At 38.7% G+C, this 15,398-nt stretch overlaps 1 protein-coding gene across 7 annotated transcripts in view; it reads right to left on the minus strand.

Moving 5' to 3' along the window:
• The window catches only part of cadps2 (Ca++-dependent secretion activator 2), a 561,419-nt gene that overhangs the window by 470,829 nt on the left and 75,192 nt on the right, over positions 1–15,398 (minus strand). For all 7 annotated transcript variants that reach the window (XM_051951549.1, XM_051951548.1, XM_051951546.1 and 4 more), the window contains exon 2: positions 2,120–2,233. In XM_051951549.1, the coding sequence (XP_051807509.1) occupies positions 2,120–2,233 (114 nt within the window). The remainder of the gene's footprint in view (positions 1–2,119; positions 2,234–15,398) is intronic.

Here is a 15,398-nt window from a genome sequence, read left to right on the forward strand (position 1 = left end):
GTCAATACGTTTATCCTCGTCAGAATGAAATTACCGAACCGGTCACAGTGGACCAATGAAACTGTTCAAATTAAATCAAACGTACTCACACTAAATTCTTCAGATCAGTCATTTTGCGCTTCATGCACACACCCTCATCATGGAAAACACAATAAGGAATGCATATGATTTAGCTTATAAGTTAAAGGCAATCGATCTGTCGGTCAAAGAAGTAAACAGAGCTACTGCACGTATTTATTTTGAGATCCGAATATTCGGATCCTTATATTTAGGTGCACTCAATAGTCCGGAAATCACGATATGTAATGTGGAGAATAGTATGTAGTTAAAGTCACGTGAAAAACTCTACAACTCACGACTACTAACGTTGCTATGAGCTTTCTGGTCCTATGATCTGAAAATGAACGGGAAGATGAGAGAGTAAAATTCAGAAATGATATTACTTTATAGAATCTCTGGAAGCAAGTTTTTATTTACATTTACTAGAGATACTGCTGAGCCTGAGAACTCCTGCACTTTTTGTTTGAAGTTAAAACAAAGTTAAATTATTTCAGTTATATTGAACTTTTACTTTATTGTGAAAAAATTCAGGGAGCTATTATTTAAGTTTTTATTTGCATTTACTAGAGATAATGCTGAGCCTGAGAACTCCTGCACTTTTTGTTTTATTTGAAGTTTTTGAAAAAAGATAAGTCATTTCAGTTGTATTGAAATTTTACTTTATTTACTGTGAAAATAATTCAGGGAGCTATTATTTAAGTTTTTATTTGCATTTACTAGAGATAATGCTGAGCCTGAGAACTCCTGCACTTTTTGTTTTTGTTTGAAGTTTTTGAAAAAAGATAAGTCATTTCAGTTGTATTGAAATTTTACTTTACTGTGAAAATAATTCAGGGAGCTATTAAGTTTTTATTTAACTTTACAAGAGGTGCTGCTGAGCCTGAGAACTCCCTGTATTTTTGTTGTGTTTGAACTTAAAACAAAGACAAGTCATTGTAGTTATATTTAAATTTTACTGTATTTTCTGTGGAAAAATTTCAGACAGCTATTTATTTAACCTTTTATTCAACTTTATAAGAGATGTTTCTGAGTCAAGGAAATTCAGACACTTCTGGAGCTATTATTCTCTATTTGTGTGATTCAATAAACATGCTTTAGGCATTTCAATGAAGTTCAGTGTTTGCATTATTCAATTTTTTTACGCCAATTTTTACACTTTTACTGCAATTGAATATCGGCTCCAAATATCGGTTATCGGCCTCCTCTAACTACAAATAATCGGTATCGGTCCTGAAAAACCCATATCGGTCTATCTCTATTGCACACTTTAGTATACAACGAAATTACATTAACTTTGACACAAAGAGATGAATCTTAGGGGTTTAATCAATAATAGGTGAGAGACTAAGGATTTGACATACTTAACCCATAAGAACCCATGATGACACCAGTGTAACAAGCACTTTGAGTGCCACAGTCTCTTCCTGTAAAGTTTTGTCTGACCTTAACTCATTAAGTCCTTTAAGGAAAAATGGGTCTGGGTTCTTATGGGTTAAAATTCTCAATTAATGCTTGTTCAGGTTTAAGTATTTTGTTAGCCCCTTTGCCAAATGAACTTGCTATGTAAAAGATTTTCCATTCGGAAAGGTAGGTAGATAGAACATGTCACCATATGTTTCTTTCAAATGAATTACTCAGCTGCTGCACACACTCAACAATGACTTATGTGCTTAATGTGACATCACGATGTGAGTATTTGTTTGCGGATGTATGGTAGGGTCTCCTAGTTTGCTACCATCAGACACTTCAGTCAGCTGTGTAGTGTAGAAAGGAAAAATCCCAGTGGCTGTATGTCATCATTAATATCAATGAAATACATGAAGTTTCACTTCTGTTGCTGAATACACATAGGGGAAACAGTGAAATCAATTGTCTGCTGTTATTCTCAGAATAAATAATTCTTTAAATGTGTTCCACCTGTTTGAAAGTTTGTTTGCGGCTCACAAACAGAAATCAAGACATTGCTAGAGGAGAGCCACATTCCCCCTCAGACTCGCAAAGCCAAAAATGCACTGACGTTTTTCTTTTTACAAGACGCAAGATTCCTTAGTCATTTTACCTCATAGTAGCTCCTCACAGCATTACAGAAAGCTTCATCTGCCACAATCTGCGTTTCCCCTTTGAGGAAGGCCAGAAAACGATCCTTCACCACCTGCAACTGTTGCTTGTTCACCTGCGAGAGAGAAGAGATGATGGAAGAGAGAAATGAAGAAAAGTACAGAGAAAAATGAGAGGACAGATGGAGAATTATCAAATAGAAAGGAAGAGCATAATATGAGAGGAAGGGAAGATAGATGAGAAACAGAAAAAAGGTAGAAAATTGGAGTCATTAGTTTCCATTACCCTTAGATATGTGCAAAATGTAAATAGTGCAATAAAAAACTGGTAATGGAAACGCCTGAATTTTGAAAAAGGACTAAAATATCATTAAAAAGTTTTTACGCTCTCATGAGGTGGTTTTCAGACGTTTCAATATTGAAAAATATCGGAAAAGCACAATGGACACACTTTTTTCGCAATTACACACGTGGACAAAATTGTTGGTACCCCTCAGTTAAAGAAGGAAAAACCCACAATTCTCACTGAAATCACTTGAAACTCACAAAAGTAACAATAAATAAAAATTTATTGAAAATTAAATAATCAAAAACAGCCATTACTTTTGAATTGTTGATTAACATAATTATTTAAAAAAACAAACTAATGAAACAGGCCTGGACAAAAATGATGGTACCTCTATAAAAGATTGAAAACTATTTGACCAGAGTGACATGATTAACTCAGGTGTGTCATTTAATTGACATCACAGGTGTTTCCAAACTCATAATCAGTCAGTCTGCCTATTTAAAGGGAGACAAGTAGTCACCCTGCTGTTTGGTGAAAAGGTGTGTACCACACTGAACATGGACAACAGAAAGCGAAGGAGAGAATTGTCCCAGGACATCCGAAAAAAAATTATAGACAAACATCTTAAAGGTAAAGGCTATAAGACCATCTCTAAACAGCTTGAAGTTCCTGTGACAACAGTGGCTCATATTATTCAGAAGTTCAAGACCCACGGGACAGTAGCCAACCTCCCTGGACGTGGCCGCAAGAGGAAAATTGATGACAAATTGAAGAGACGGATCATTCGAATTGTATCCAAAGAGCCCAGAGCAACCTCCAAAAAAATTAAAGGTGAACTCCAAGGCCAAGGTACATCAGTGTCAGATCGCACCATTCGTCGTTGTTTGAGCCAAAGTGGACTTCATGGGAGACGACCGAGGAGGACACCACTGCTGAAAAAAACTCATAAAAAAGCGAGACTGGAATTTGCAAAAATGCATGTTGACAAGCCACAAAGCTTCTGGGAGAATGTCCTTTGGACAGATGAGACCAAACTGGAGCTTTTTGGTAAGGCACATCAACTCTATGTTCATAGACTCAAAAACCAAGCATACGAAGAAAAGAACACTGTCCCTACGGTGAAACGTGGAGGAGGCTCAGTAATGTTTTGGGGCTGCTTTGCTGCATCTGACACAGGGTGTCTTGAAAGTGTGCAAGGTACGATGAAATCTGAAGACTATCAAGGCATTCTGGAGAGAAATGTGCTGCCTAGTGTCAGAAAGCTTGGTCTCAGTCGCAGGTCATGGGTCTTCCAACAGGACAACGATCCAAAACACACAGCCAAAAACACCCAAGAATGGCTGAGAGAAAAGCGTTGGACTATTCTAAAGTGGCCTTCTATGAGCCCAGATCTGAATCCCATTAAACATATGTGGAAGGAGCTGAAACATGCCATTTGGAGAAGACACCCATCAAACCTGAGACAACTGGAGCTGTTTGCTCATGAGGAGTGGGCCAAAATACCTGTTGACAGCTGCAGAACGCTCATTGACAAATACAGAAATCGTTTAATTGCAGTGATTGCCTCAAAAGGTTGTGCAACAAAATATTAAGTTATGGGTACCATCATTTTTGTCCAGCCCTATTTCATGAGTTTGTTTTTTTAAATAATTATGTTAATCAACAATTCAAAAGTGATGGCTGATTTTGATTATTTAATTTTCAATAAATTTTTGTTTATTGTTACTTTTGTGAGTTTCAAGTGATTTCAGTGAGAATTGTGGGTTTTTCCTTCTTTAACTGAGGGGTACCAACAATTTTGTCCACGTGTGTATACGTCACAGGACGTGACATACCTGGTCACATGACCAGTTCTCTCGAAGTAAACATGGCGCAGTACGTGTGGACAGAAGAGGAGACCGAGACTTTTCTTGCCATTATTCTTGAGAAAAACATCACTGCCATACTAGATAGTCAATGTAAACATAACACCTACACGCAACAGGTTTTGGGCGTCCATCTTCCTGCAGTGAAATCTCGCGGGATGATATTTTACGAGAGTTACGATGCTTCTGCCCAGAACAACCTTCAATGGAAACACGTTCAAAGCGCAAATATACTCTTACTTAGAAATATCACTTTTATTTTGCGAAAAACTGTAATGGAAACCCAACTATTGTTAGTGTCAGAGAGTCTAACACCATTATAGTGGTGAGAATAGCACAGTCTCAATATCAAACGAATGTCTTTCACTAGGAAGCAAAGTTCCAAACAACAGAGGAAGATCAATCTGTCTTGTCAAAGATGGAAGGACAGCTTAAACCTAAATTTCAAATAAATGTCCCTGGGTTCAGTTCAGAACTATAAAATTCATACGTGTCATTTTTGTTGCATGGCAGTTGTTGCATGGTGATGTAAGAACTGTTTAAATGCTAATATACACCAATCAGGCATAACATTATGACTACCTGCATAATATTGTGTTGGTCTCCTTTATGCTGCTAAAATTTCTTGTCAAAGTTGGGCATGGACACAGGACTTGTGGGGAAGTTTTTAGGCGCTAGGATGGTGGCAGCGAATTCTGTGGGTCCTGTGGGTTGCAGGGTGGGACCTACCAAGATCAGGCTTAATCTAGCACATCCCACAGATCAATAAGATTTGAATCTGGGGAGTGTGGAACCTGGGTTCCTGGGTACCTTTGCTCTGTTGTGTTCCCTGGGTCACTCCTGAGCAGCTTTTGTGGTGTGTCGGGGTGCATTGTCCTGCTGAGGGCAGCAACTGTCATCAAGGACTGCTGTTACTATTGAGGAGTAGGGGGATGGGAGGTTGCTTGACCTGCAATGTTTAGGTGTATGGTACACGTTTCTTGCATATTGCATCATTTGTATAGGAAGGGATATACGTAGGATGATCAAAATTAGTACAGAATATCATGCATGGGCATGGTTCTGCCATCTACTGAGGGCTCGTCTAGTTTTCTTACCAATTAGTATGTAAATGCAAATACTGTAGGTAGTAACTACAGAAGCAAACACAAGTAAAAGCAAACATTAGAAGACAGCTTGTGTCTGCAAGTTGGAAGAATAAAAACAAAAAGAACTAGAAAAGCACTCAGAGTGCAGTCCTCCACCAAGGCTGTTCATTCCCCCATATGACATTGTCACTAATGCAGCATTTTATTTTTCAAAATGCAGCATATGTTTGTTAGTTATTGATGATCAGAAATCATGGCAACACAGAATGTGGCCCTTTATTATAGATGTACCCACAAACAAAATGACCTTGTGCTTAGCACAGGCATGTGTTTTGTATGTGGAAGTGATGTACAGATACTGAATCACCTGACCTAAATATGTGGCGGCCAGCAGGAAATGATGGGACTCGGAAACACCCCCACAATTTAATCAATTGTTCCTGGTATCCTTTCCGACGGATAAGTCTGCAGGGGTGGATTTGTACTAGGATCGCAATAATGTGATCAACAGCAGGCAGTTGATGAAGCGGTCACTTGTTGTCATAGTTACAGAAACGCTGTGCTGCTATTTTGCAATGATACAGAAATCTCTAACAAATCCTGACGGTCATTTCTGGTCTTGCCTGGAAATTTTATCCAAACCCGTTAATCTGTTTGAGTAATGTTGCTGACAGACAAACAAACAAATGCCGATTGCCAGAAAACTTCCACTGCGTTCCTTGGCGGACTAATTAAAACAAGACACTACACAACAGACTAATTAAAACAAGACACTACAGTCAAACTAATTGTTCTACAAATGGACCAAAATAATAGTGTATGTTAAGATTTACAATTCCCTTCATAGAAGTCATATGCCACTGATTTGTGCTGATCTGGTTATGTCATATATTTGCCAGTTACTTATTTATTTTTTTGGAATGTCAGCATATCATTTAGTCATTTTACTCTCACTCACATAACTGCATATACAATCTTGCTAGATAGCAGTCTTTTCTTCTGGCTTTTCCGTTGTGAGAATTCGTTTCTTTTTTTCATTTTATGTAACTGTCAGCTAAATATCAACGACATTAGACTGTTGGTTAAACAAACAAGAGATGACAAGATGTCATTTTGGGCTGTAGAAATTTTTCAGTATTTTTTGACACCTCATAAAAAAAATACAATGACACAAAAAAATTGTAAAATAATTGCTAGTGGTAGCATTACCAGCCAACTAATCTATCTGCTCCTCTACATATCCACTTCTTCAGCTAGCCTTTGCTGTGAACTGCTTAAGGAAATATAGTGCTGTACAAATGTATTGGACATTAAAAGTAAAATGAGAATGCTTGAAAAAAAAAAATTTAAAAAAACTCTAAGCATGATGTTGGAGGACTCCTTGTTCTTTGTGTGGATAAATATAGTTTTTATGACAGCTGTATGTTTGGGTTGCTTGCCATGCTGACAGAACAAATTTGTGATCCACCAGACACCTCCCTGACAGTACCGCTGATGAAAAACAATCTAAAAATGCAGCATGCCTAAACGCGGTCTGGTGGAACACATATTTCACCAAAACATTTTTTTTCCTATAGAAAAACAATTCTGAGTAGAACACAGCAGTCAAGCCAGAAAAAAAGGAAAACCATTCCTGTAAATGTCATTGGTAATTTCTGTCCAGTGAACCACAGCTGACATATTGTGTTGTATGACAATTTTAAGTTTTCATGAGTAACAGAATCACCAGAAGGTGCAGCTCATACACTGCATATGTATGAGGCATCAGGAGGACGGGATTGTTGGGAAAAAAATTAAACCATTATTCTTCCGCTTGTTACAACACTGCCAGCAACAAATACATTCTGAAAGTCAAAGTGGCAATTTCCAGCAACACAAAGTGAGCAGCGACTTATCTCCTGCCGACAGCTTTTTGTGTGGGCTTCTTTGCCAATTCTGTGTCTAAATGGAGCTGCTATGGTTCGCCTTTAACCAACAGAGAGGAGGAGGAGGAGGAGAGTGAATTTATGAAAATCAGTAGGTTGGGGCTGCGGACGTAAATAAAAAACAAACAACAAAAAAAAAAAACTCAAACTCCATTCATAACAGGTTAAAAATATGAAATACAGCTTATTACAGATAAGGAAGGTGCTACTGAAGGCCAGCATTGCACTGAAATGTGGTACGACAATAGGAACAGCCCAAGGACATATTGATGCTAAGAATACACTTGTCGCTTGTCCGAGGGAGCACATTATATGAGGTACAGTTATGCAAGTTTGTTGATGAAGCTGTAGATGTTGGTTCATTACAAAGCTCTGAGCCAAAAGAAGAAAGTGTGATTAGAGCGAACCAAACAGTATAACAATAGAATTTGATTCATTTGTAGTACAGAAAAACCAAGATTACATTTTTTTTTAATGCAGATGTTTTAAGCTACACAAAGTGATTTAATGCTCTGTTTCTTTCTGGAGAAGGTCACCAGAAAAACCCTAACACAATGCCAGGACAAGCTGAATCCTAAACTTTGTAGTTAGTTCCATCCATCCAGTACACACGTGGACAAAATTGTTGGTACCCCTCAGTTAAAGAAGGAAAAACCCACAATTCTCACTGAAATCACTTGAAACTCACAAAAGTAACAATAAATAAAAATTTATTGAAAATTAAATAATCAAAAACAGCCATTACTTTTGAATTGTTGATTAACATAATTATTTAAAAAAACAAACTAATGAAACAGGCCGGGACAAAAATGATGGTACCTCTATAAAAGATTGAAAACTATTTGACCAGAGTGACATGATTAACTCAGGTGTGTCATTTAATTGACATCACAGGTGTTTCCAAACTCATAATCAGTCAGTCTGCCTATTTAAAGGGAGACAAGTAGTCACCCTGCTGTTTGGTGAAAAGGTGTGTACCACACTGAACATGGACAACAGAAAGCGAAGGAGAGAATTGTCCCAGGACATCCAAAAAAAAATTATAGACAAACATCTTAAAGGTAAAGGCTATAAGACCATCTCTAAACAGCTTGAAGTTCCTGTGACAACAGTGGCTCATATTATTCAGAAGTTCAAGACCCACGGGACAGTAGCCAACCTCCCTGGACGTGGCCGCAAGAGGAAAATTGATGACAAATTGAAGAGACGGATCGTTCGAATTGTATCCAAAGAGCCCAGAGCAACCTCCAAAGAAATTAAAGGTGAACTCCAAGGCCAAGGTACATCAGTGTCAGATCGCACCATTCGTCGTTGTTTGAGCCAAAGTGGACTTCATGGGAGACGACCGAGGAGGACACCACTGCTGAAAAAAACTCATAAAAAAGCCAGACTGGAATTTGCAAAAATGCATGTTGACAAGCCACAAAGCTTCTGGGAGAATGTCCTTTGGACAGATGAGACCAAACTGGAGCTTTTTGGTAAGGCACATCAATTCTATGTTCATAGACTCAAAAACCAAGCATACGAAGAAAAGAACACTGTCCCTACGGTGAAACGTGGAGGAGGCTCAGTAATGTTTTGGGGCTGCTTTGCTGCATCTGACACAGGGTGTCTTGAAAGTGTGCAAGGTACGATGAAATCTGAAGACTATCAAGGCATTCTGGAGAGAAATGTGCTGCCTAGTGTCAGAAAGCTTGGTCTCAGTCGCAGGTCATGGGTCTTCCAACAGGACAACGATCCAAAACACACAGCCAAAAACACCCAAGAATGGCTGAGAGAAAAGCGTTGGACTATTCTAAAGTGGCCTTCTATGAGCCCAGATCTGAATCCCATTGAACATATGTGGAAGGAGCTGAAACATGCCATTTGGAGAAGACACCCATCAAACCTGAGACAACTGGAGCTGTTTGCTCATGAGGAGTGGGCCAAAATACCTGTTGACAGCTGCAGAACGCTCATTGACAAATACAGAAATCGTTTAATTGCAGTGATTGCCTCAAAAGGTTGTGCAACAAAATATTAAGTTATGGGTACCATCATTTTTGTCCAGCCCTATTTCATGAGTTTGTTTTTTTAAATAATTGTTACTCAACAATTCAAAAGTGATGGCTGATTTTGATTATTTAATTTTCAATAAATTTTTATTTATTGTTACTTTTGTGAGTTTCAAGTGATTTCAGTGAGAATTGTGGGTTTTTCCTTCTTTAACTGAGGGGTACCAACAATTTTGTCCACGTGTGTATATATACCGCTTAATTCTCATTAGGGTTGTGGTGGAGCTGACTTAGAGGGAAGGCAGGGGACCTTCTGGACAGGTCACCGATGTTTCACAGGGCTACATGTAGAGACAAAAAAAAAAAAAAAAAAAAAAATCACACTCACATTCTCACCTGTGGACAATTTAGAGTTATCAATTAACCTCAGCATGTTTTTGGACTGTATTGGAGGAAGCCGGAGTAACTTCAGCATGTTTTTGGACTGTATTGGAGGAAGCCGGAGTGCCCGAAGAAAACCCATGCATGCATAGGGAGAACATGCAAACTTCATGTAGAAAGATCTCAGGAAGGTTGGGACACAAAGACTGGGGGTCTTGTAGCTGCACAGTGAAAGTGCTAGTCACCAACTTTGGAGTTACTTAGTTGAGGTTATTTCTTCTCAAAATAATTGCAATGATTGGTCTGGTTTCACAATCCATTCGAACTTTGTCAACTTTTCCTTCAGACGGATTCTTCCATTGTAAGCTACTGATTGGTTACGTTTTGCATAAGTTGTTCTCTATATTTCTTTAACATATTGAAAAGAGCAGGATTTATCCACAGATGCCATGATTGTTTACTCCGCCAAGGAGGCAGAGCCTCAGCGCAGTTGTGTGATGATCGGCGTTGGTTTGTCTGTCTGTCTCTTTGTTGGCAACATTAATCAAAAAAAGATTAACGGATTTAAAAGAAATATTCAGGGAAGGTCAGAAATGACACAAGGACCAATTGGTTAGATTTTAGCTGTGATTCAGCTTATATTCTTTATAAGAATATTGTGGGGGCGGCTGTGATGATCGAACGGTCGGCGGTTCGATTCCCGCTCTCACCTCGTCACGTGCTGTTGTGTCCTTGGGCAAGACACTTAACCCTCCTTGCCTCCAGGGCTGCTCTCACACTGGTGTATGAATGCGTGTGAATGTTGGTGGTGGTCGAGGGGCCGTAGGTGTGGATTGGCAGCCACGCTTCCGTCAGTCTGGTTAATTGATCTCTCCCACGGGATTTTGGACTGAATTCCCTTATTAATCCCTGAATTTCCTCTCTATTTAGGTTGAATGATGACCATTGTATTTACTTATCACCAAATGTCTGACTGGTTATGTTTTCAATGTGATACATATTTTTATTGTCTTAAACAAACATATAGCTCTGAATCGAATAATTCACATAATTGTGTTTCACTTTCACACAACTGAATATGGTGAGATAGACAGATCGTGTTTTGCACGCTTAATATAATATTTTAATCCATTCTGGATTCCTCTTTCTTCTCTATTCTGTGAGAACAAAGATTCCAAATTCCACCAGAGACTCGCGCCGAAAGTTTCTTTCTCCACCTCTGACCTTTATAAGCCTAAGCAGCCCCCACCTTCACTCTCTTCTTCTTCTCTCTGCCCGAGACCACACGTCAGGGCCTCTCATTATTTTTCTTATCGAAAGCGTGTTTTTAACCAATCTTTGAAATTCCCTCACCATCAAAGTTTGTTAACTATTTATCTCTTAATATTTTTGTAACTTAAGGAGACATTTTGCTCGATTTTAAGCAAATTTTATTCGTTTAATCTGGAGAACCGATTCAGAACCAGCATTTATTTTTCTTAATTTTGACAGTTTTTCATCAAACATCTGTTTTTCTTGGCTAAGAATGAGAGCCATCATTTTTAAATCAAGCGGCATTAAACCCGGCACCATTCAGCTGTGACCACTGGAGCTCTGCTGAGTCAGACCTCCTATCAACGGACCGATCTCCTTATGCAGGACGCCTATCTGCTGCCATAATGACGGACACCGCGTCGGGGAAGCAAAGCCCTCCCGCTGCGCTGTGATGAGTCATCTACCGGCATCCTCTGCGTCCCAGCACCAGACGGTCCACTTCAGTAACTCCAGCTGAGTTTGCTCCGATTCCATTTTATGGGTGATGTACTAACCGCTTGATCAATTAATTCGTTTAATCCATTTATTCTTTTACAAATCATTAGAATTCTTAATCCAAATTACCGGTTACCTCGTCAGGTTAGCTCTGGCTAATCCTCACCATATTTCCGTCTCTCTCACACACACTTCCACATCTCTCACACACGCATACACCACACACACACTCCCACATTCCACACATGCACACGCACACACACACACCATATCCATATAGTATATAGTTCACTTGTCATTTTCATAGAATAGTTAATAAATACCTTCATTTTAGACCAAATTACAGCTTGTGTTTCTTTGTGTAGAATGTGGTCAATTTAATTGAGAATTCAAGACTTTTTGATATGAGATTGATGAAAATTTTTATGAATATTAATAATTTTATGAATGTTAATTAATAAATGTCCTAGCTATTAGAACGCTAGGTGGTGCCCCAATTATTGATAACGAGAGCTATAAATCATAACGTAGTACCCTTACACCATGGTGGGAAATTAGCAACAGCCAGATACTGGTTTAACATGACGTGGTTGGTAGATTTGCGGCACAAAATGCTAATTTACTATTGAATGAATCATATTCGGACATACACACGTGGACAAAATTGTGGGTACCCCTCAGTTAAAGAAGGAAAAACCCACAATTCTCACTGAAATCACTTGAAACTCACAAAAGTAACAATAAATAAAAATTTATTGAAAATTAAATAATCAAAAACAGCCATTACTTTTGAATTGTTGATAAACATAATTATTTAAAAAAACAAACTAATGAAACAGGCCGGGACAAAAATGATGGTACCTCTATAAAAGATTGAAAACTATTTGACCAGAGTGACATGATTAACTCAGGTGTGTCATTTAATTGACATCACAGGTGTTTCCAAACTCATAATCAGTCAGTCTGCCTATTTAAAGGGAGACAAATAGTCACCCTGCGGGGTACCAACAATTTTGTCCACGTGTGTATCTGTCAGTAGCTTAAAAAGTTAATTTCACATCCTGGCACACACGTGTTCACACACACACACACACACTCACGGCTTGTCACGTCAACTAACAAGAACAGCACGGAGAGAGCACAGTCCTCCTTCTGCATGTGTACATACCGAATCGCGTGGCCTAAATATGGAGCCGGCGACGGGAATTGATGGGACTCAGAGACACCCCCACAATTTAATCAGTAGTTTCTTGTGTCATTTCCGATACGTCCACAGCAGTAGATTTGTTGTAGGATCACAATCACGTGATCGTCAGCAGGCTGCTGAGGTAGCGTTCACTTGTTGCCATGGTGACCGTGCCGCTATGAGACGCTGTGCTGCTACCTGAATGGGAAATCCTTAACAAATCCATGGATCCAAACTTTAAGCCGAATCAGTGCTGAAGTCTAATCACTTGGTCCTTGTGACATTTCTGACCGACCCTGAAAACTTCATTTAAATCTCCGAGTCTGTTTTTGAGTGATATGGTAACAGAGGAAGGATTCACAGGCACTGATCGTCACATAACTCCGCCATCTTTGGTGGAATAAATAATCTAATTTACCTTCATTCTTTCAGTGCTCTAACGGATCTGGATGCCACAGTTTCCTTCATGGTGATTTAGTCATTTCAGCTGTTCTAGTATGTTTCGTGTTTTTTTTGAGTATCAATCGATGATTTTTTTTCTTTTTTGTATTCCACCACAGTATTGCACGGGTGTAAAACCGTTTCGCTCCGCTTTGTTGCAGAACATCAGTGAATTAATTGTTTATCATGGTCTTCAGCAGTAATTTTTGTTGGTAAATGAGAGACATTAGTATCGCACATGTCTGCATCTTCAAACCATAAACAAGGAAGTGAATTCGGTGACGTAGGTGCATTAGGTTTGCGCTGGGGACTGCTCTGATTGGTGGAACTCACGGGAGGCGGGCCAAAATTGCGGAAAAGTTGCGGTGATTGGACAAAATTGCAAGGCAGTGCAAAATTCGCAGAGATTGGTTGATTTTGCGTGAATTTGCGCGATCGCAACATCGCGAATTCCTGGAGGGACTGGTCAATTGCCTGCTGATGATTACATGATTGTGATCCTACTACAAATCGACCGCTGCGGGCTTTTCGGGACTCTGTCGGAAATGACAAGGAATGAACAGCCTTAGGGCAGAGTACTGTGCTCTCTATGTGCTTTTCTAGTTTACTAGAAAACTACTACTCATGGAAAAGCTCTGATTAACTTTAACCAGCCTCTTGAAAATTGAAATCACCTCCAATGATGTGTCAGAGCACATGCTATGTTCACTGTGGTTGTCTATTCCTGACAATGCCAGAATACTGAGGCATGGTCTTACTCTGCTGCGCACATGATAACCACTGCAACACTAGAAAATGCCATTTGTCTTCTTTATCAGACACTTGCACTGCCAGTATTGTTTTGTGAATTGCAGCAGTTACTAGCCATGACTACATGTCTAGATTCTAAAGCTTGGGTGTAGTTACTTATTATTACTTAATGTGCTGTTAAAGAAGATGTTTTGAGTGACACTTAAAGCTAAAAACTACTGTTTGGCATGAACTTGTGTCTTATTACTACAAGCAGATCGGATGGATGGATACGTGGGTAAGAGAATCACTACTGGTTTCTGTGAAAGCAAGCATGGAGAGGAACAGAAAGTAGGACAAAACATTACAGAACTCCAGAAATTTCAGAAGGCATCCATGCACCAACTAACCATATACTTGAGCACAAATGAATGTTTTGCTTCATTTTGTTTATAACGAAAGCTGCACGGGGAAAGTTGGACTTTCATTCTTCCATTATTCGTAGTTTACGTGGAAAAACTGGACTATTTAAGACCACTGTTTTCATTTAGATGTACTTTAGGATTGAGATGTACTTTAAGAAATAATCCATAGTTATGAAAGGCATAAGCCACTTATCTGAGACATTGCTCATATTGCTTCCTCATCAGGATATACAAAGGTAAAAACTACAACTGTATCACAATAATATGCAATTGTTCATATGAAAGGTAAGAATTTTTTTTAGGATCTCAGTGAACTTGGTTGATTAGATGCTGAGAACAATTTTCAGCCTTAATTCATAGAAATGTTACAGTGATTCTCAAGTAGGAATTGTTCCTTCCAGCAGTGATTTGCTGATTTAATTCAGCTTCCCCCAAGTTTTCAGATCAGACACACAAGTTCTTCCCCTGAACAAAAACACTCTACATGTATAGAATCACTTTCCATTCTGAAACCCCTCTAGCTGTTTCTTTTCTTTTCTTTTAAGTGACCACAGCTGTAATGGCTGTAGATATGTTGGAACTAAATGCTGTAGCCTAGAGCACACAGTCTGACCAATGACCTGTCTGGAGACTGAGATCGGTTGATTAAATGAGTCAGGTCTGGTGTGATGCTGCTTTGTTGGAACAAAAACCTGCAGCCACACCGGCCCTTTGTGGAATGAGTTTGACATCCCTGATTTATAGGCTCAATGCTATGAGCCTTGATGAACCTATCAAGAAAAACATTCCTTGCTCAAAATAGGAAGAAATGTTATAATAACTTCATATAGCCTTAAGTGTGTTTAGTCAGGCTGTATAAAAGGGTGATGGTTTGATATTTTGTTAAATGATAAACATGATGCTTGAGTATTGAAATCTATTCTAATATAATATATAATATATATTTTTTCCTCTTTGATGCATTAGTGTTTAATGTTGTTGAAACACAAACAGCCATACAGTGGTAGAAAAAAAAGTTTGTGAACACCTTTAAAATTTTACAGAATCTCTAATAATATCATGAAGTTTTTGTGGAAAAATCTTTTTTGTGTTTCAAAAGGTGCGACTATATTAGACAGACAAATGATTTTGTTTTGTTTATTTTTTACAAGGAAAAATAAAACTACATTCTTGACAGTTTCATTATGCCAGTTCAACATTGTCGGTATC

This window comes from Acanthochromis polyacanthus, chromosome 8 (genome assembly GCF_021347895.1).
Source record: "Acanthochromis polyacanthus isolate Apoly-LR-REF ecotype Palm Island chromosome 8, KAUST_Apoly_ChrSc, whole genome shotgun sequence".
NCBI lineage: Eukaryota > Metazoa > Chordata > Actinopteri > Pomacentridae > Acanthochromis > Acanthochromis polyacanthus.